Genomic DNA, 22,306 nt, shown 5'->3' with positions numbered 1-22,306 from the left:
CTTAACGATTGCTAGAAGCACTCATAAGTTGGGTTAGCACAACCTCCTAGGCTGTAAATTCATGGTAAAGCTATTGAAAACATGTGGTTTATATACTCTACAGTGAATGGTGAATAGTTTTTAATTATTTCTTTCAAAGTAAACTGTTGTTGTGCTATCAATGATTCAATTTGATTTGTGTTGACTTTTTAGTGTTGACTCTTGACAGTTATTTGTGTTCTATAATGTGTGAAAAATTGGAAGCAAATGTTTGATGTTTGAAAGTGTCAAGTCATATCATGATAGTATGATGAAGTAGTAATGTTTTTAATTTACTAAAAAAATGAAAAAAATGAAATATACTGAAGAAGAACTAAAATTTACCTCTCAAGTGTCAACTATTGTTCTAGAATTCAAAAAAAATTCTCTCTGAAAATCTTCAATTTGTGGGTCTACTGTCTAGATCTCTTCAGCTCGCGAATTTACATTTTAATGAAAACTGATTTGAATTTCTTGTATCAGTTAAAAATAGATAAATGTGTTGGCATATTTATCTTCACCCATACAGTAATAAATATCTACCATGCAATATCTTGGCGCTTTCACGCAAAGGCTGCAATAACCTTGCCAGGCTATGGGGACTTTATTGTACCTTTTGTCAATATTGTTGGCAACTAAATAGTAGGTACTATACTTTGCCACTCCTGACAAGTCTCAAGAACTTCAATTTTATTATATGATCAAGCAATAAAAAAAACATAGTGAATTTTTTTCTCAAAAGTCTAAACATAAGTCAACCCTGCACAAGTGTTACGTTTAATTTTTAGCTTCTTGGTGTTTCGAAATTTAATATATTCTAGCAGGTTTTCCAAAAGTGGCGACTAATGTGGCATTGACGTTAAATCTTGATTCATGAATCCAGTTTGCTCCGTGAATGAAATTCCAATGATCAAGTCAAAATCAAATAGGTTGTAGGGCTAAGTGTTCATTAAACCAAATTAATAGATAGTCTGAGTAGATTTTCCTGAAAATTGCCGGTAAAATATGGTATTAAATAATTTCTACTCACATCAAAAAGGCAGGAAAGTGAGTCACAGATCAGTTGATATCAGCTGGTGAATTTAATTACCAATTTACTGAGGATTGCTTGCTTCAATGCTTGCAATTTCATACATTATTGTGGCCCTTGCCTAATTTGGCCATTTTCACACATAATTTTAATATATACAAATAAAAGTAACTTGTTTGTGTCCTGGCAAAGCTGCCCAATATTTCAAATTTGTATCCATGTATGCCTTTTTTGCATATAACCTTTGGCTGATACTAAGTAACTAAATTGAAAATTACTTTCTTGAGGCAAAGGCGGATCTCACTCGTAATGTCCTGGTTATTAAATAAAAATTTGAGTTGGGAATTATCAGTCTGCATTCTGTTATAGTATGCCAATATTTCAGTATAGAGTATGGACTTTCTTTCAAAACTATTGTTATGCCAAAACCATTGTTATGAAGGTGTGCACACTATTTATATTTAATCTGATGCCTTCCTTTCCTACAGATCAATATTATAAATCATGGAACTTCTTTTTGCATATGAGTATCAGCGAGCATTAAGGAGAGAGAGGGTGTACAAAGACCCACAAGATTTCTTACATATTGCTGATGAGGAACTAATTAGAAACTACCGGTTCCCTCGTAATGAAATCATCAATTTCATTCTGGAATTTGAGCCTCAGCTTAAGAGGAACACCCTAAGATCCCATGCTATACCTGTAAGCACCCAAATTTTGGTTGCACTGCGATTTTATGCCAGCGGCTCATTCCAAAATGTAGTTGCAAACAGCAGTGGCCTCTCACAACAAAGTGTGAGCAAAATCATTACATCTGTTTCAAATATTCTAGCTGAAAAAGCCAGAAATGAAATTAAAATGCCTGCTGGCATACTCCAACTCCAGCAAACCATGAGAGATTTCTATACAGTGGCAGGTTTTCCACGAGTCATTGGAGTCATAGATGCTTCACACATACCAATCAAGGCACCTAGTGAGGATGAGCTAGTTTTTGTCAACAGAAAAAAATACCATTCCCTGAATATCCAAGTGGTCTGTGATGCTAAGAGAGTGATAATCAACTATGTTGTCAACTACCCAGGCTCCACTCGTGATGCTTTCATCTGGAACAACAGTACTCTCCGCACCAGATTTCAACATGGAGAATTCAGAGATGGAATACTCTTGGGTGAGTTAAATTCACCTTCAGTAATAAATTGAATGAATAATCTCTAAATTCAATACTTGCTAGTTCAGGGAAGTGTTGCTCTAATTTAATAACTTTGAATGTTGACAATTTATGATAAGATTCTATGCATAATACTGAACACTGCTGTGCTGCAGGGGCATCTATAAAAAAAAGTTTAATGGCTGTTTGGGTGTGTGACTACTTGTAGATTACTACAAATTTTTCTGACCTTCTTGAGAGAGCTGTATTGACTATAAAAATTAAAACTTATCAAAACCTCCAATGTCTTCTGACCCGCTATAAACCATTATGAACCTAAATAAGGCTAATTTGGTTTAGTTTGCACTTGCAAAAGCACACTAATCTGATCATGATCCTATGCTGTATACTCTGGAACAACAAAATTCTAATATATGAGGATTATTACACGTGTACATATTTTACCTGTCAATGAAAAACTAAATGGCATCTTGGATTATTATATATAAATATATATAGTATGATTTGTATCATATCCTTCCAGGAGATGGAGGTTATCCCCTTGAACCATTCCTGATGACACCTATTGCCAACCCTGGACTGCCGGCAGAGGAAGAGTTCAATAGATGCCACACCAGAACTAGAGCTATTATTGGACAAACTTTAGGAGTCCTGAAGTCAAGATTCAGGTGCTTACACAAATCGGGTAAGAATTCACGAATTTAAACATATAATAACAATATAACATTTTTAATAACAATTATTCATTGTCTAGTAAAATTCAAGGTTTGCCTTTGCTAAAAATGTAAACTTTTGAATGAAATAAGTTCATTTATTGGTACTAAGTATAGATTAGTCATTCAATACTCATGCCTGAATGTAAAATATAAATTAGTACATACTACACATCTTGAGCACCTAACAAGAAAGTATTCTTATCCCCCCAGGTGGAAACCTCCAGTATGAGCCACTTAAATGTGCAAAGATAATTGCAGCCTGTCTGCTACTCCACAACCAATGCATTAAAAAAAATATCCCAAATCCTGCTGATGAGCAAGCTGAGGACCACGTGGAGCTTGAGGACCAAGATCATGATGAAATGCACCAAACACAATATCAGAGTGAAGCGGCAAGAGGTCTTGGAGGGCAAGTTCGCAGGGCATTGGTTGAAAATTTCTTTTAATCATTGAATTATCAGGGAAACTGTAGGTTATGACTTCACAACAAATTGCTTTTTCTGCTTTTTTCTGTTCTGACTGGGCATATATATTTTGTTAATTACTTTCATGATTGACCTCATTTCTTCATTACCTTTGTGCTGAATTATTGTTACTTTAATTGTTAACATGAAAAAGCATGTAATGAATATTATTATGATGCAAGGAAATTCATTATAAATGCATCAAATCAGTATTTATTAAAATACTGAATCCTATTTACTTCATACAATATTTGAAAAAAAACTTTCATAATTGAAAAATCACATATCACAGAACATGCCCAAATTCACCGATTCGACACTTCAGCGAACTCGCCTGCGAGCTCGAACTTCATTTTCAACTCTGGCACTCATAACTCCTTCAATTATGAACGGATTATATTCAAATTTGAAATATAAGTAGATAATATCAGTACGCTGCGGAGAGTATTTTTTTCAAATTTTTTCATCGATAATTTTTTTTAATATGGAAAACCTAACTTAATTTTCAACTCTGGCACGCATAACTCCTTCAATTATGAACGGATTTTATTCTAATTTGAAATATAAGTAGATAATATCAGTACGCTGCGGAGTAATACTGAAACTTGACCTGACTAGGACCTAACCTGCGAGGTGAACGTGAAGTTAGGTTTTCGGTGATAATAAAAAAGTAATGAATGTAAAAATTTGAAAAAAATACCCTCCGCAGCGTACTCATATTATCTACTTATATTTTAAATTTTAAGAAAATCCGTCCATTATTGACAGAGTTATGCGTGCCAGAGTTGAAAATTAAGTTAGGTTTTCCGTATTAAAAAAAATTATCAATGAAAAAATTTGAAAAAAATACTCTCCGCAGCGTACTGATATTATCTACTTATATTTCAAATTTGAATATAATCTGTTCATAATTGAAGGAGTTATGAGTGCCAGAGTTGAAAATGAAGTTCGAGCTCGCAGGCGAGTTCGCACGCGAGTTCGCTGAAGTGTCGAATCGGTCCCAAATTCTATAAATTTGAGTCTTTGAGCTATGCCATATTCCATAACAGATGTACTAGTAAATAAAAATAAAATGGTTATGAAAATCATTGAATCCCTTATCTCGATCCTTTCATTTACTGTCACAGCATTAGCAATGATGAACAAGTTTGAAGTTATATTTATAATATATTGAATAAAGGCTTGTCATGTTCTACTAATATTAATTAATAAGCTCCTGCTCTTCATGTAGTCTCTAGCTTCTTCTGTGAAGAAGCTAGAGAAAAAAAAAGTTCACTTGTCCATTTGCATCACTTTTCTTCAAAAGCCTATTTTTCCAAAACATAGAGTGATGATACGTGGCATAGATGATTTAATGGTACAACAGACAGATGATTGACGGGCAGCATAAAGCAGTCTTAAACACAAACTGGGTGCCTTGAGGAGCATTTCTGTAGAAGTGACTGTGTGTAGTGTAGACTATGAGTGAACATGTATAGTGATATGATGCAAAGAAGATTAGAAATATCACGAGTCATTAGTGATTGGTCCTCAATGGCACAGAACGATACAATTCTAGTCTGATCCTATACATACAAATACTCTAGCAGTCTAGCAGTATCAATAAGGCAGTTGATATTTCCTGTCTTTACAAAATGTTAATAGCACACGCTCACAAGATGCTCACCATATCATGGTTAACGCTAGACTCCTGTCCCCAACTGCATTGCCGCCAACTTGCGTCACGTTACAGCCAGCCCACGCCACGCAGGCTACCGGCGTTCCCCGAACCAATCAGAGCGCAGCACGTACAAAGCCATCTCACGACCAAACAAGCGTGACGTCACAACCATTCGGCAACACCAGCGCAGACCAATCAGATATTAACACAAAATATTTGAAAAAGCATGAGTGAAAATAACAAAACTCATAGTTCTTCTGGCACACCAATGAATGTATTGCTGGTCACAATTGAAATAAGAGCTAGGCTTGAATAAAATCTTCTAGAATATGTTGAAAATACCATAGTTTGTGCTAACTTGATCACAAACTAAGAAAACATTTGGCAAATGCAAGGTCATTGAACAATGAACAGAATAAGTTGTACATCCATCCATTTGTGGATTTTTGAGAGGCTCAGTAACTACAAAAGCACTGGCAATCTTCTCAACAGCTGCTGCTGCAACAAAAAGTGATGCTGCCATGCTTCTTGCACGAATTTGGATCTCCGTTTGCACACTCAACACTTCATGAGCCGTGGTATGATTTGCAGCATCATTGCTGCGCTGTTTTCTTTTACGAGTTTCACATGACTCAGGTCAGTGGCCCTTCTAGTACCAGGTTTGGTAGGGGTGGAAGTCACTGGTTCCTCAGGGTCGAATGTCATAGGCTTTTTATGGCTCATAGCTTGAAGCACTGTTGGTGTGACCCTCCTCTCAAATGAAAATGGATCACAAGAATTGAGGACCTTGGTGGTGACTGGTGAGAGACTCTGTCTCTCGCACCCAGCTCCCGGGTTTGAATCCCACTGAGGAAAAGTTCTACCAGGAAGCACAGCTCATGGTCAACTCAGCCATTCATCCAAGTCCAACTCTGGTTGATAAATGAGTACCGGGCTTGTCCAGGGTGTTGCATAATGCAATAAAATGGCTCTGAGGGGTCAGCGAGCCAGTGATGGTTGTAGAACTACCGTGGTACCGAGTGCCTGGAAAATCTGACCTATCACCCCCCCTCTTTAGTCGCCACTACCAGGATGGGCAATTACAACAACAACCTTGGTATTAGTTGTGACATCAATGGCTGAGAGACCTGCATCAGTGATGCCAAAATCTTCAGCCTGTCACAGCCCCAGTAAATCTTAGACTATTGCTTACAAACGCTCAATTTCAAGGCATGTGTCATTGGCCTCTTTGGGCTCTTCTTCTCCAACTTGACAAGTAAAACAACAGATATTAAAATATTTTGAAAATTTCAATCTCTTCTCATGCAAGCACTTTTTTTCTATATTATGATAATATGATTCATGTACACATCTATCGAATTCAAAAGGATACTCAATGAGCTCTAAGTTGATGTCAGAGTGGTGAATGCTATTCCCTGTCGGAGTGTGGAATAGCCTTCTTGAGCTGGTAGTTTCTGCCCCTAGTGTCAACTCATTCAAGTCTTGCCTCGACGCTCACTGGTCTAACCTAGACACTAAGTAAGACTCGGACCCCTATCACTAGACCCACCATGCGCGTTGCTAAATACAACATATCACCATGATTGGTGAACAGGCCTTTAATAAGGCCTTCAACACCTCAACCCTTCAAAGTCAAAGTTATTCTTGCGTAATGGCAGTGGGAATGGGTTAATATGACTGAAGCTTCAGGAAAGGGCCATTTGATTTCATCTCTGAAATGAAAAAGAGAGTAGGTAATTGGCAATGAGTACCGAACCAAAACAGACTTCTAGAGACGGTGCTTGCTAGACTTCATATGGGTCAGGCCATTGTGAAAGTACACTTGGCTAAGTTTAGGATGATTGATTACCCCATGTGTATCTGTAGCCAGCATGGATAAATAATCACTTGCTGCTTCACTGCCATCTGCATGCTTAGGCCCAAACTGATCTATCAAACATATTGACCTAGCTGACTGTTTATCAATCTGTAAAGAATTTGCTTCTGGAGGAGGCCCTTTCCCACCTGAGACACAGCTGAAGATAATCAAAGCCCCTACTGATTCCCTTATAGAAATTGATACCCTGAAGCAAATAAAGTTTTAGTGAATAGAATCTAGTATGTTTGCCTATGTTAATGTTGCTAATTTGTATTGTTGGAATTCTGCATATAATCTCTAACAATTGTGAGTATATTAACCACAAAAAACACTCGGTGGAACTAACTTCATCCTAAATATTCAACAAATGCACCCTTTGCTGCATCTATGACTTCAAGTAGAGGTGCTCGGTGCAGATCAATTAAGTACTGTAATGACTGCTTATGTGAAGAGTGCCACTATTTGTTTACACCAGATAAACATATTCCCTTGCCTCCTTCTAAGCCCTGCCCATAAGAGATTCCTCTTGTTTGCACATTTGCATCAAATGCTGTTTGTACTAGCCATATTTGACTGCAAGAGGCTCTAGGTTGCACCACCCAGGCTGGACCCTCACATAGGGTCTGATTTCTCATATGTGAGAAATCTAGAGTCTTTTAGGTTTCTAGAGTCTGGTTTCTCACAAGGTTGGGCATCCTTTAGCTACTGACTGGGGTAATTTAGCTTAGCTCTAATAATGTTATTCTCTGTTTAGTTTGAGCAGATCACTAGCATTTCTTAACATTAATAAATGTCATTTTATTTTTAAATATATTGGCCATTGATCTGCCGTCAGCAAAATATTTCCCTGAACAGGATCTTGATGCACAAGTCCCCAATTTTGTGAGCTTTATTTTATCAATTGATACAATGTTTACAATGCTTTAAGCAAATGACATTCTCCATGTGCACACAACTGCTGGAACTGCTGCAATGACTGAATTGCCATGCAGATGTCGAGCAGTTGGAACTGCTGTAACAACTGAATCCCCTTGCAGACTTGGAGCTACATGGACACATCTCCAAAGCTCCTGTGAACATCAAACAAGAAGAAGAAGATGCTAGCTTGTAACTAGCCCACCTGGCCTGGGTTGCAAGCTACTGTGTCTTCTGAAAGATCCTGAGCCTAAAGAGAAATGTTGAACTTTCAAAAGGAGCTGACAACAATACAATAAGCTGATAACAATACCACAATAGGAGGCCAAGACTTGCTGTCTTGCTGAACAAGACATAATGTTATTTCAGTAGACCCTAGTTGCTTGTAAGGCTGTAACTTTAAGTGGTGCTGTAATGAGATTATCAAGCAACCAAACCAATTACTTATTTGCTTAGTTATTAGTCCTGGCCTCAGGCATATCATGCTGCCTTGAGGCTGGAAGTCCTCTTTTTGATGCTAGTAATGTAAATTTGCTGCCATTGCCTCTGCTATCTACACTATAGGGAGTTAGGCACTAGTTAGTGCACTGCAACTCTGCAGCAAAAGATATCCAACTCTCTGAGTGTAAAATATTTTCAGTTGGATGCAAGAACAGGTGGAGAATATGTGATGAAAGCTATACATTACAGTTATTAGCTACCCAATTTTTTTAATTAACTCCATTTCCCTAGAGTTACATGTAAATGTTAGTTATGTTACATAATTAGTACTGGTTACTAACAATAAATGTTAAATTTATTTCTTTTTTAAATAAATGTATCGGTGATTGTATTTTTCACTGAAGAACAGCAAGTTGTGTGCACTCTGTGCAGAAGATGCTCTTAACTCAATTTTGTGACGTGCAAAACATTTATAATACTTAATTTTCTTTCTTGATTGGTATTGTAAAATTTTTCAAATATTACTGAATCAAATTGTTGAAAAAATGTCAGTGAAGAAAGCCTGCAGAGGAGCTCTTATTGTTCTTGAAGGATGTGATCGTGTGGGGAAAACTACACAAGCTAAATTACTTGTTGAAAGCTTGAAAAATAATGGAAAGCCAGCCCAACTCATGAATTTCCCAGGTATGGTTGCTGTGCCATAAACATTAACAAGACTATACAAAATTTTCAGGCACAATAGTCATCAAGTTTTAAATTTGTAGTGATTGATTTGAATTTTATTCCATTTCTAAATGCAGTTGAATCTGTCATGTGACCAACATAGGTTCAACAATTCATTATCAAGGCTGTAACTTGTAACTAATGTTCTATTTTTCTCCAATTGACAAATTTAGATGATGAAAATGAAATTCACATTTTATTTAGTTTCCAAAAAAATGACTTCCTTTTCCCGATGAAATTCATGATAACCATGATTTTACTAAAAATACTTTGTAATAAATGTAGTTTATATTTTACAATTCACGACACTGGATGACAATCTATTTGGTTAATATAAATATATATGTAATATTGGCCATAAGTATTGCAACACAATGCTTGGCCCTGGCCTAGAAGTTCATAACACTATGCCTATACCATTAACTGGCATTGTTTAACTTACTCTTGACTTGTATAGCCACTCATAATTGCTGTCATGCACTGATTGGCAAATGGATATTTAGTCTTTTTGGGCTTGTGAGAAAGTGTAGTATCTCTACATTCATATGTCGTTGATGCACATGTCTTCAGTCATTTGTTGCATGCAGTAAGTTTCAGCATCCAAGTTTGTGAGAGTGGTTTTGGTATTTTTTAAAGAGCACTTGTGTCTTGTATTTTTGTGATTAAAAAAGAAGGAATTCATTTTTTAAATGCTTGAGAGGAAAATAAGTAGGGAAAATCTTGAATTTTAATACTTTGCTACCAAAAAAATGCCATTTAAAGCTGCCAGAAGAGAATCCTGAGATGAAAAATCTATTAAAAATTATAACTTAATCCTTGCTGCTTATATTTCAACGTCAAAAAAACGCTCAAAAACCAAGCTGAACTTTAGTTCATTTGATCACAACTGGAAACATTTTTGGTTACTATGTACTGTTAACATTTCTGTTTGCTTTGGATGCCGTGTACTGGACAAGAATTGTGCATTTCTTGACACATAAAAATTGTGTGGGTTAGACAATACAAATCCTCTCACTGGATTTGAGTTGACCTTTCCTAGGGCCTTTCATTTGCAGTCAGGAACTTTACATAATTATTAAAATTTAGCCTTTGAGCTTCTTAATTTCCTTGGATTGAAATTTTATTTCACTTGTTGATAATGTAGTATGATATATTATTAGTTCTGATTAATTTAGGCCTTGTATAATAATTTGTATATTTTATTTATTATATGTTAAGTGCCATATTATTTTATCAAGTCAGAGTTTAAATTTTGAACCAATCAGTAACAATATATCTCATTGAAATTAATGTAGAATTATTTTGATAGTGAAATTGTACTGACTTTCCTTTTTTATTTAATTCTTAATAGTTCAGAATATATGGTAAATGTAGGACTAGATGCAAAATTGCAGAACTTGGTTTTTCTATAGGCATTCTATAACTCCTCTCTACACTTATTGTAATAATATGATAATTTTTTTATTATTAAATTGCTATGTATATAGTTTCTATTCAGATGGAAATGTATATAGATTATTAAAAGAAATAGCACTATTTGAAATCAATATAACCAACCTTTCACAAGTTAATGGCACTTCTGTTGTACTGGGACTTGCTATCTGCATCCTCAAATTTTAAACATGTCGCTCCAATTTTTAGGTCATGACTAGTCCCTTAAAAAGTTAAGTTGAGATTATTTAATGAAAATTCACAAACCTACATATACCTATACTCTGTACCCACATATACCTATAGTATTTATCTAGATAAAGGGGTTGCAACCTAATTTATGCTAAACAGGATATGATCAATTTTAATTGCAAAAATTAACCTTATAACCTGATTTTGAGAGCAACATTAATGATAAAGTGATGTAGTTTGAGGCATTAATTCCAATGGTAGGCTAAGAATGAGTTATTTATTAAAAAGATTGCAGCTGCCAGTGCCAATTAACAGTGCTTCATGCTTTTAAATATCAGATAAGAAATTAAATAATAAAGAATCTTCATGCAAGATGGTATAAAATTGTTTTATGTAATGTACATTTTTTTGCAGATCGTACCACTGCCATTGGAAAAATGTTGGACCAGTACCTCAAACAGAGTCAAGAATTAGATGACCATGCGGTTCACTTACTTTTCTCAGCAAATAGGTAATGTGTCAATGCACTTGTTTTTCACTGTATTTAGTGTTTATTGTACTCATGATGCTAATGATTGGTAATTATATTTCTTGCTCATGATTTTCATTTGAATTGTGATATAGTTTGATTGATTTTGACTATAAACTTTTTAAAATTAAATATTTTTGCATGAACTATAAATTTTTAACTCTATTAGCATTCAACAGCCAGTTTCATAAAATTTTTCATTTTAATGAATGGTGATTGGGATTTGGGCCATCTTTTACTTTCATTGTTTCTGCCATGATTAATAATGGGGCCATCTTTTGCTTATTTTTAATTTCTGCCATGATTGTGTTCAGGTGGGAGTGCGTGAGTAGCATGGAAAAGCTCCTACAAGAAGGGACAACCCTTGTTGTTGATCGCTATTCTGATTCAGGAATTGCATTTAGTGCTGCAAAGGTTAGAGTTTGTTTAATGATATTAATGATTATTAATATAAGTTTTTTATCTTCTTTAGGTTAATACAAATTTAAATCTATTTTATTCAACTAAAAATTCACCTGCGACAGGGAGGTTGTGATAGCTGAATGTTGATGTCGAGGTATCTGGTTTCCAACTTTTAAAATATTGAGAGATTTTTATTTGAAAATGGTCAATATACAGGCAGAGTAAGATAATTAAAAACTGCTCAGTATTGGTCAAGCTTGTCGCATTATTGCGACGGCATTTGAACAGAAAGATGGATATGAAATAAATTGGAAATCCATTCTTGTCAGGAAATTTTCTTTATGGTATGGGTACAGTGTTAAGGCTTACCTTCCTCTCTTTCCTGACTTATGAGATGGTTTGTCTGATTGATCTTTAATACCTGCTCTGGTTCTTCCCATCTCTCATGGCATCAGTAATAAGTTGCAGGAGCTACAGGCTTCCTCTAACCATTGCATTGAAATCTGTTGTAAACTGCTTCAGTAATTGCATGTGCTTACAGTGCTAATTTTTTTTTAGAAATTATCAATACAGAGGATAAGTGAACTCTCGAGTTAAAACATAAAGCTTGAATGACAACAGTGAACTCGCACCATCTCAGCTTTTCTTCCTTGATAAATGGATTCAGTCATAACGATAATTTACAAGAAAATGTTTTCTTAATTTTTAAAGATTTGTGAGCATCGTCACTAATGTAGATATGTTCGTAATTTTCCCCAGGGTTTGCCTGTGTCGTGGTGTGCAGCCAGTGACAGCGGACTGCCGCGACCAGATCTCGTGCTGTTCCTCACGCTAGGCGGCACGGAGCTCTCCTCCAGAGGAGGCTATGGCCAGGAGCGATACGAGGAGGACAGTTTCCAGCAGCGTGTCATGCGCAATTATAATGAACTCAAGCGCGATTACTGGAACGTGAGTAGTCCTATTGATATAAAAAATTGTAAATTTCAATGTTTATTTATAGATATTTCACCTGCCAGAGATGAACGTTGGGATTAATTGTTTACGAAGATTCTTATCCATTAGCGGTACTTATTATTAGTCCTATTGTCTTAGTGGAAGTACGTGCACCCAATTCAAAAAGTATGGCCTATATTTGAAGAAGGTTTACATTTGTAAGTAATACTAATGAATGATATGTTCAGGTCGTTAATGCTGATGAGAAGAGCGTGGAGCAGCTCCATTCGGAACTCCTTCCCTTGGTAACGTCCGCCGTCGCGGCCGCTGAAGATAAACCGCTACTGACGCTGGACTGGCCCAAAGCTGACAACCCAGAGACATAGTTCTCATCACGTACCGTCTGTTACGTGACCTAACTCTATTTTTATTGCCCATTTTCATAAGACTCATACTTATTGTAAGAATCTAATTTAAGTTCTCCAGAAAATGGTGCGAGTCTTCCCAAAGAATCATTCGACACGCACATCATGACCGCTAGAAAGTTATCATCTTATCATCTTAGTAGTTTACAAAATGTACCAATTAGAGTACAACGTCGTAAGATGTTTTTTTCATAATTTAAATTTTTGTAAAAAAATTTTCTTATACAGTATTAACATGAACACTTAATTTCCAATTATCGGTTCGAGGAATACATTGTCCATAGCACGTCGAATAATATGCTTCTAATTCTTTCTTGAGACATTGCTCATAATTATTTCTAAACTTTTTTTCACACAAGGCAAGGACGATCACAAGTCAGTTCTTATTCGCTATTTTATTAATGCAGTAAACAAAATTCATCGAAAACTATATGGATCTGAGTTTTATTAACTAAAAATTGTGTATGAAGAACTTATGCAACTTTGTACGAACGAAGCTTCATGCTCAACAATCAATTGAACGTTGAACGTGACACAATAACAACTACTATCACATCTATTTGTAAAGCAATTCACAAACTTTCCGTGCGGCACGTCTTGAAAAAAATACTTCCTGTTAGCTCTTACAGGCTTTTCAATCCTCAAGAACCCTCAATGTACATGCGATCATCACGACGCAATCATTTTAGTAGAGAGTTTGCAGAATAAAATTATAATGAGTTCTCACTACAAGGCACACAAAGAGAATTCAAGGTGAGAGTTTGCCAAACCAGAGGAGAGGCATAAAAACTTTTAAAGGCATCAAATGGAACTATTTCAAATAAAATGACTGGAAAGCCTCTGCGCTACGCTGACAAGACATCGTAGACGTCCTGGACGAGCTGCGGCTTCTTCTTGCCCGTCACTTTGATGTTGCGCGCTGAGAGCCACTCCTTCAGAGTGGCTACGTTCAGCTTCTCGACCTGCATGCAGATTACTCAATTATCATCAGTGAAGAACTCAATGAATTAATTCCGTGTTGAAATGTCATCATGAGACTTTTTGTAATAAATGGTCAAATTCTATTGTTAACGATTATTTTATTTTACTGGAGCCAAATGAAATATTAAACAAATCAGATTAACATGCATAAAGATGGATTTGCGTTATGACGTTGAGACTCACAGTATTGTTTCGCGCCATGTCTTCTACTGAAGGAGTGCCGGCAGCAGCGGGAGCTATGCCAGCTGTCGCTCTAGGCTTGGGCGGAGGCCGCTTGGCCGCCGCGGCGGTCGCATCGTATCCGCTCGGCCAAACCAGATCCTTGAAAGCGGACACAAGCTCCTGCGTCTTCTTACGGATACGCGCGTAGTCCGGCACTGGAAAAATTGCAGTTAAAATGATCACATTATTTAGTAGCTATAGATAAGCTGATACATGAAATCGGCAGCAAGCTGTATTTCCTAGGCAGTAGTTGAAATGATTTGGTATAATGCAACTGCACATCGAAGATAAAATCGGCCATCATTATCTTTGACGCACGCTGAAGAACTGGACAGTGGACACGTCATGAAAATTTCGCCTCATTTTGAAAACGGACGACTTGAGCATGATAATAAACTTTTCAGGTCAACCGCACTATAAAATAAATTTTAGGGAATCTTGTCGCCAATTCCAAGACACTTGAAGACTATTAGTAGCTTGGTACTTAGATTTACATTGTCAGCTACCGCCTCTGATACAAAAGTAGCCACAGCAAATGAAGTACAAATGAATACAAAAACAATAACGGTCAAAATTCAAACTCTTGTGTTCTTGTGAGATAAAAACACAGTAAAAATCTTCTAATCCTACTAGGAATATTTTTTTATTAAATTTTCAAGATTAATAAAGTTTCTATCTAATCCTACTAGGAATATCTAGTCTTAATTAAGTTACCACGATTGATAAAGTTTCTATTCACTGCCACCGACTGGCGCGGCTTCAGCTTTGCACGCACCGGTGTAGTCGGTGACGGGCTCCAGGTCGCGCCTGTTGAGGGCGAGTGCCTCGATGTTGCGCCAGTGCGTCTGCAGGTCTGGGTTCTCGAAACTCGAAGGATCGTACCTGCAATATGTAAGCAGCGATGACGCACACACAAGGCTATTCTTCTGCTTACATGATTCCCGTAATATATGGTGATGTCATAATGCCGACGTTATGGAGGAGGTATGTTTGTTTAGTGAAGAGTATCAGGAGTAATGGGCGATTCAACGAACAACATGACGCTCCTTCTGCCATTTTGACAGAAAATAAATACCGCGAGAAATTTAATGAGTTTACAAAGTTTCAGGATAGTCTTAGTTAAAAAAATAATGGATAAGGTATGTAATAGTGAACAATGTTCAAAAAATAATCCTGGACAGGCAGCAGGTCCCGTATCAAAAATATAATGCTTTAAGATAAAATATAATCCTTCAAGCCAAGTTGCAACATTTCTATAGCTTCAAAGCGATGAAGAAGAGCAGCTGCTAGCTCATTCACGAGCGGGCACTTTCATACTCAGGCTCGTTTGAAAAAGAAATATTTGCTATTACAGAACTTCTTGCATCTCATCAATGGCTCTGCCCAACAGTACAAGTTACAGATCTATGAATGCATGGAGGACAATAGCTGCGTCACTTTAAAGAAGTATTTGATTCGTATTTTCCGGGCAATGATGCTGTATAGCCATCAAACGCACAGCATAAATTGTGCAAAATTTGCCATGCTTTTGAATACAATGGAGAATTGACTGCAAATACAGCGACCTGAAGTGCAGCTTCTTGATGAATGACTTAGCGGCATCAACCTGCTCGTTGCTGGCACGAGCTCGCCCCACTGTCATGTCCAGCTGCCGGAAGTCGTCTGCACGATCAAGACGGAGGTGTAAAACTATCAGCAGTACTGGGAACGAATGAAGTTAATGGAAGAACACAAAATATAATTGAGGAACGAATGAAAAATTGTACTAGTTCTATCTTTTCTCAGTCGGTTATGTAACACACTTCTAACGCGGAAATTAGAGCTTGTGACTTCGATACACCTGAAATCGTAAATCTGTACCTCAAGTCACAAGAAGAATAGCTAAGAGAGCGTAAAAATAAATGATGGGGGTGCTCGCAGAACAATAAGGATATTTCATGATTGAGAATATAATGCCAACATTAACTTTTACTGCGACTTCAAATACATATAAATGGCATAGAACATGCCGATTTTGAGGCATTTCATCCGTCTTCCGCTTTAAAAAAGACTCACCAGCAAATGGCAAGTAGCAAACATGGAATCCCGGCGCCCTGAGCTGGCAGCCATCGTCGTCCAGCACCTCCTCCTGCACCAGCAAGAATTGTTCGTTAGTATTATTTCACACCGCTGTACGACATAAAAATTTATGCTCAAACAATTACTAGATCTAAGATCGAAGGATTTTTTACATAGGCTTAACACAATGCAGTGGAATTGCATGTTCTTTCAAATTTTGAAAAAAATTCTAAATTAACTTTAGCGGTCAACTTTGCAGTGAGTTTACAAAAAAAACTGCTGGAATTTCCGATTCAGTCCAGCGTTATTCAGTAATGATTAATTGATCCCAAAAAGCTAACATGGCAACTTCACTGTTGAGCGCAACCAGTTAATAATATCCTAGAAACAGGTGCAAGTTGCACTATGGACTAGCACGGGTGCAAGTGTTATTAGTGACACAAAACCTGCGGCAGGAGCGCAGCCCAAGAAGGGCTGGCGTTGGTGCGGGGCACGACCCTCACGATGGGGACGACGTCGCGTGCAACGCACCGCGTCAGCAGCGCTGCGAACGCCGCTGTGCTTCCTGCACACAGCACCTCGTCAGTGCCAAGCATCAACACCAGCAGGCGGTACATCTCAGGGAACATCAAACAGGGTAGTACTCAATCTCAATCATGTAGTTATTGTCCAGCGCTCTGTGAACAGAACAGCTCAATCGTCCCGGAATTTTAACACAGCTTGGATTTAGCTCAGTATGGCCCACATTGACTGATTTTGTCACCTCTGCACCTTAACACAGCCCTGAATTAGGCTCAATAAGGCCCACCTTGACTGATTTTGTCACCTCAGCACCTTAAGAAAGCCCTGGATTCGGTCAGTAAGGCCCACCTTGAATGATTTTGTCACCTCTTCACCTTAAGAAAGCCCTGGATTCGGCTCAACAAGGCCCACCTTGAATGATTTTGTCACCTCTTCACCTTAAGAAAGCCCTGGATTCGGCTCAACAAGGCCCACCTTGACTGATTTTGTCACCTCAGCACCTTAAGAAAGCCCTGGATTCGGTCAGTAAGGCCCACCTTGAAAAATTTTGTTACTACTGCACCCACCTTTGCACAATAAGGCCCACCTTTGATATTCTTGTCGTCAGGGTACAGGAAGCTGGCAGGTTTCACGTAGTGGAATGCTTTGATGGCAGAAGACGGCTTGAAGCCCAGCAATTCGATGCCGGTTGGGTATACTTTGTTCAGTTCTCGGCTCTCTTCCTGGAAAAATGGAAACATAAATACAGCATGATAACACAGCATAGTTAATTCATAACTTTTCCTGAAATTTCATTATCAGGTAATCTAGGCGTCCGATTTCGCAGAATCCTTTCACCCGATTTGTCATTGAGTGACTACAGAACGGACAAACAAATACATACGTACACAAGAGAGGGATTTAAATGTATAGTTCTTATAATAACTGATGCATCTACTACTATAACGTACAAATTAACATATACAAATTTCATGAACATGTTCAAATGTTCAAATAACAAACATATACAAACTTCAAATTAAATTATTTCAAAAAATCAATAAACCTTAAGATGTAAACTTTTTAAATTTCCACTTTCCTAATGTGAAACGACAAATGATTAAAAGGGGTAAAACATTACGGCCCACAACGTACGACAGTGAACTTGATTTTGCGTTTTCCGTATTCTTGGTACTTGCAGAAGTCAGACGTCATAAGCAACTCGCCGGTATCCTGAAACGCAAATGTAAAATTATACAAACGTTATCTTAATATTCTAAGACAACCAAGCAAAGGCACAGTAAAATTAGCTCTTTTTGCTAGTATTTCCAGCAACCAAATTTCAGACTAATACCAGTTACATTAGTTTATAATTCAAATGAACTCACTCGATTTCATATTCCATCATCGAGTACTGATTTGAACTCAATTCTTCGAGATGACGCTTAGATATTTAGGATGTTCAGTCAGCCACACTCACACTCAAGATCATCGCTTGAGAAATAAAGTACAAACCTCGCGGTACTCTTTGGTGATGGTCTTGATGAGGTCATTGCCTGAGCGGTGCAGCTTCACGGAGGCAGGCTTGCGGGCAGTGCTGGGCATTGGACAAAAATGAAGGTAACGGGAACAAGACTCATAGGTGCATTGTTAAAAAAATTCCCGTAAACGGTATAACCGGCGTTTCAGTGGCCGGTCGGCACGTGAAAAGAAACACTGTGTCGCCGTTTTTATTATAATTTAACACTAGAAATCTATAAAACATCTGATAAAAACGGCGAAACAGTTTATTTTCACGGGGCGACCGGCCACTAGAACGCCAGTGGGACCGTTTTTTCTAACAGTGTAGAGCAACTATGAAGCAAAGCTCAAGTCATAAAATCACCACAAGAGCAGCAAGATCTCAAATGACGAGCGCTTCAGAGCATACGAGAAAGTAACAGAATGAGAATCTCAGAGACAAAAAACTAAAAATAGAAAAGTGAATAACAGCAGAAGTGAAGACAATCGTACAACATGTCACTTAGACCAGACGCCATTTTCGTCTTCATGAGAAAAGAAAGGTAGCAGAGTGGGTTCTTCCTACAGAACAACTTAACCCTACACCTGACACCCGCAGTCAGATACACCGAGTTCGTGGTGATGTGCCAATAAATGATGGCTTAAAGAACTCAATGACTGTGATTTCTGACAGGACACACGCGTCAGAACCCCTCTCCTTTGTAGCGCAGGGTATTTGAAACAGGCTCAGAAAACCAAGATGTATCTAATTTTATGTATTTAATAAAAAATTACAGAAAAACGAATCCAAATGCATTGTCCTGTACCTGATACTTGTGTAGAAGCCAACAGATATTTCCAAGCCCGTAGCCAAAGTGAATGGTACGCGGCCTGTAGAAAACATTAAATGGGGCTTAATAGCAGGAAAATTTCAGTAGCCTGGGTGATCATAAAATTAACATCCTTATCTCACGAGCCAGCAAGGCAATTTATTAAATTGTATGAAAAGGAAGCTTGTCATGATGATAATAACTAACGAGGCTTCAAGGCCTCATTTCTAAATCCAATTACATCTTTACCTTGTTGAGCAATTCTAACGTAATAGTTTGAAAAACTGTGCACCTTTATGTACATAAAACTTGCTATTTTGTTCAATCTTTTGGCGATGTCACAAAATTTGGTCAATTCAATAATGAATAGGAAGAAATAGGCTTCATACAGACCAGTAGCTCGCTGCTTGTGCTCCAGCCTGCGCACCCGCTCTTGCAGCTGCTCCAGCCTTGCGCTGCTGGCACCAGCAATGCTGCGGTCTGGTGCTTGGCCATCCAGAGTAATCAGAGCCTGCAATGCATTTTTAATGTAACCAAATTCTGATAGATTCATCTTAAAATACAGGGTGTAAAATAACTAAATTTATCTGAAAAATAGTAGAAAAAAAGTCTACAAAACAACAAAGCTCAGGAGATCAAGTGAGCATAAACTCAAACAGCAAAAAATTTATATTGGCATTATTCAGAATTGTAAAAAAAATTGATAGTAGGTACTGCAACCATGAAGATTGAAGAAATAGAAAAGGACTATTCAAAGAGATCAGGTTGGTTGAATAACATTAAAAGTTTAACAAAACATTTTACAAACATCCTTTTAGCCATACAAACAAATGTTGCAGTGAAGCACTTTATTAAAAGCTAATCATTCTACTATCAACTATCAAGATTGACAAAAAATGTAATTTAATTCTGTCAAGTTAAAATTCTTGCACACCTTATAAAATTTGCTGGCATCAAAATTGGCACCTAAGCCAAGGAGTTCTAAGTCAATGCCAGCATCGTCCAGGTCACGGGCTTTGCATTTGGCTTTCTTGGCAAGGTCGACCGCATTGCTGGAGTGAGGCTCATCGCGACATGTGAACAGCAGCACATTCTGACCTGACAGTGAGCTCTTGCTGCAACACAGAAAAATACTTCAAAATTGCATGTGACCTCCGAATAAAAAAGTATTTGAAAATAAGACGGTAATATCAAATAATTTTATGTGACCTCTGAATAAAAAAGCATATAAATACAATATGGTAATACAAAATAATTGTATGTGACCTCCAAATAAAATAGCATATAAATACAATATGGTAATACAAAATAATTGTATGTGACCTCCAAATAAAATAGCATATACATACAAAAGGGTAATATAAAACAATTGTAAGTGACCTCCGAATAAAAAAGTATTTGAAAATAAGATGGTAATATCAAATAATTATATGTGACCTCTGAATAAAAAAGCATATAAATACAAGGTGGTAATATCAAATACAAAACTAGAATATCCTATAATGAAAACCATTTCGCCAGCACTGAAATCAAGAGGGACTAGGTACTTAGCACTCACTTAAACTTTCTTTCCAGGAGTAGATTTATAAATTAATACAGTCATGTGCCTACCATTGTGTTATGAGGTTGCTGGAGGCCCATAATGCATCCCCAAGGCTGGCATCCTCACAAATGCCACCAAACTCTCGTGTAACTTTTGAACGTCCGTCTAAAAATAAACATTGATCAATGTTCAATGACGCTTGAAATGAAGTTCCATATGTTATTCACAAACTTATGCTCTGACATTTGATTGAGTACAAACGTACAGCACGAGACAGAATATTAATGATATTAGTTATGAGATATTGTCAGCAGAAAGTAACCTTGTAAGTAGGATTCAAGGGTCAGAACTCGGTCTGCACTTGGCCGATCAAGTGGAAGAGGTATGGCAACGTGTGGGAATGTGGCCAGAAGGGCGGTGCTGCTGGTGCTGGGTTGCTGTGAAGCACTTGTACAGTTCAGCGTATTGAAGAAAACAACAGCTGTCAGGTCTTGATCGCTGGACACCACTTGACGGCACACACTTGCATGTACACACTGAAAAACAAGCTTTATTCAGGCAATTGATGGTAATTTATACTCACATCAAACTATCAAATTTGATAGTTTGATGAGTAAACTCAAATCAAACAAGTACACATAAAAGTAAACACCAAAAATTTATGACTACCTTCTGTTTATTGATTAAGGTTATTATATCTTATAGAAATGGCCACCTGCATTTCAATCAACGAATAATGTCTGAACTACGGTATACTATTACCAATGATAAATACCCTCAAACTTTTATAATGTATTTTTCAAATAAACAAATATAGAAATAGAACAACTTATCACATTTAGCCCGAAATTAACCTCTCCTGTACAACATATATCATATTTTATAATAGAAGCAATAATTAAGAAGTGAAGAAATAATTAACCTTCATGGCCACAATAAATGGGATATCTGATTCCTCTTCAGCAGCATCTTTTTCAAACATGGCTGGAGCAACATCAATGAGAAATACTGTGGCATTACGTCCTTCCCATTGCCATTGCTCTTCAGCATCTTCTTCACCATTTTCACCATCAAGACCAAAGTTAAAATCTATGTTTTCCATTTGACTGATTTATCTGAAGAGAAATAAAATTTAGCATATATGAAATGGTATCAGGAAGCTGTAAATATTATCAGTACTAAAAAGCATAGATACAGACATCAAGAGAAAGATTTGCACTATCTTTTATTTATACTGATAAATTAGCAGCATGACTCCGTACTGTTCATGATAGATAATCCCCAACATTTAGAATTCCTTGTATCCTTGATCCTATTAAACCCACTTTTAGCAATATGAACTGTTGTTAACAGTTTATTGTTGGAACTCTGCAAAATATTTTTAAATTCATACAACTATATCAAGCTAGAATTATTGCACAAACATTTTTTATAATTTTAATTCCAGCACATGAGTGAGATTTATGCTTTTAGCAAGAATTACAGTGAGAGAGAATTAGTGAGAATTACATAATTGCCGTGGTAGTGGTCTTAGTTCTCATATACCATACATTACCATTTGAAAAAATCAGTATTCAAATAATTCCAATTACAAAATTAAAAATCCAATAACAAATTTGGAAGTTTAACACCTATTTGATCAACATTTTTTTTTCAGGTCAAGGCATGCCTTTCAGTATGTACAAGCCAATCTGCAAATGAGAAAGTTGAACAAATAAATATTTCCTAGTATGTTTTTCATTTTTTGTTGGCCTAACTAGTTGCAA

At 37.0% G+C, this 22,306-nt stretch overlaps 3 protein-coding genes across 3 annotated transcripts; 2 read left to right on the top strand and 1 right to left on the bottom strand.

Annotated features, from left to right (window-relative positions):
• The first annotated feature begins 1,537 nt into the window (after positions 1 to 1,537).
• Positions 1,538 to 3,591, top strand: LOC108670161 (putative nuclease HARBI1). Its single transcript, XM_018157616.2, has 3 exons — positions 1,538 to 2,216; positions 2,740 to 2,901; positions 3,143 to 3,591. Exons 1-3 carry the CDS (start codon positions 1,553 to 1,555, stop codon positions 3,376 to 3,378), a joined length of 1,062 nt encoding a protein of 353 aa, XP_018013105.1. The 5' UTR covers positions 1,538 to 1,552; the 3' UTR covers positions 3,379 to 3,591.
• Positions 3,592 to 8,634: 5,043 nt separating this feature from the next.
• On the top strand, positions 8,635 to 13,337 carry LOC108670164 (thymidylate kinase). The gene is made up of 5 exons (XM_018157618.2): positions 8,635 to 8,954; positions 11,031 to 11,127; positions 11,460 to 11,559; positions 12,307 to 12,495; positions 12,729 to 13,337. Exons 1-5 carry the CDS (start codon positions 8,816 to 8,818, stop codon positions 12,864 to 12,866), a joined length of 663 nt encoding a protein of 220 aa, XP_018013107.1. The 5' UTR covers positions 8,635 to 8,815; the 3' UTR covers positions 12,867 to 13,337.
• LOC108670163 (X-ray repair cross-complementing protein 6-like) lies at positions 13,282 to 21,694 on the bottom strand. Its single transcript, XM_018157617.2, has 15 exons — positions 21,463 to 21,694; positions 20,863 to 21,076; positions 20,609 to 20,705; positions 19,932 to 20,112; positions 19,391 to 19,508; positions 18,995 to 19,058; positions 18,183 to 18,264; positions 17,823 to 17,900; positions 17,275 to 17,410; positions 16,613 to 16,731; positions 16,164 to 16,236; positions 15,674 to 15,770; positions 14,884 to 14,990; positions 14,070 to 14,263; positions 13,282 to 13,867 (listed from the first exon to the last, which is right to left on the bottom strand). Exons 1-15 carry the CDS (start codon positions 21,640 to 21,642, stop codon positions 13,751 to 13,753), a joined length of 1,857 nt encoding a protein of 618 aa, XP_018013106.1. The 5' UTR covers positions 21,643 to 21,694; the 3' UTR covers positions 13,282 to 13,750.
• Positions 21,695 to 22,306: the final 612 nt, after the last annotated feature.

The sequence above is a fragment of the Hyalella azteca genome, unplaced genomic scaffold (assembly GCF_000764305.2).
Source record: "Hyalella azteca isolate HAZT.00-mixed unplaced genomic scaffold, Hazt_2.0.2 contig10624, whole genome shotgun sequence".
Classification (NCBI taxonomy): domain Eukaryota; kingdom Metazoa; phylum Arthropoda; class Malacostraca; order Amphipoda; family Hyalellidae; genus Hyalella; species Hyalella azteca.
This window is presented reverse-complemented; position numbering and strand designations above follow the sequence as displayed.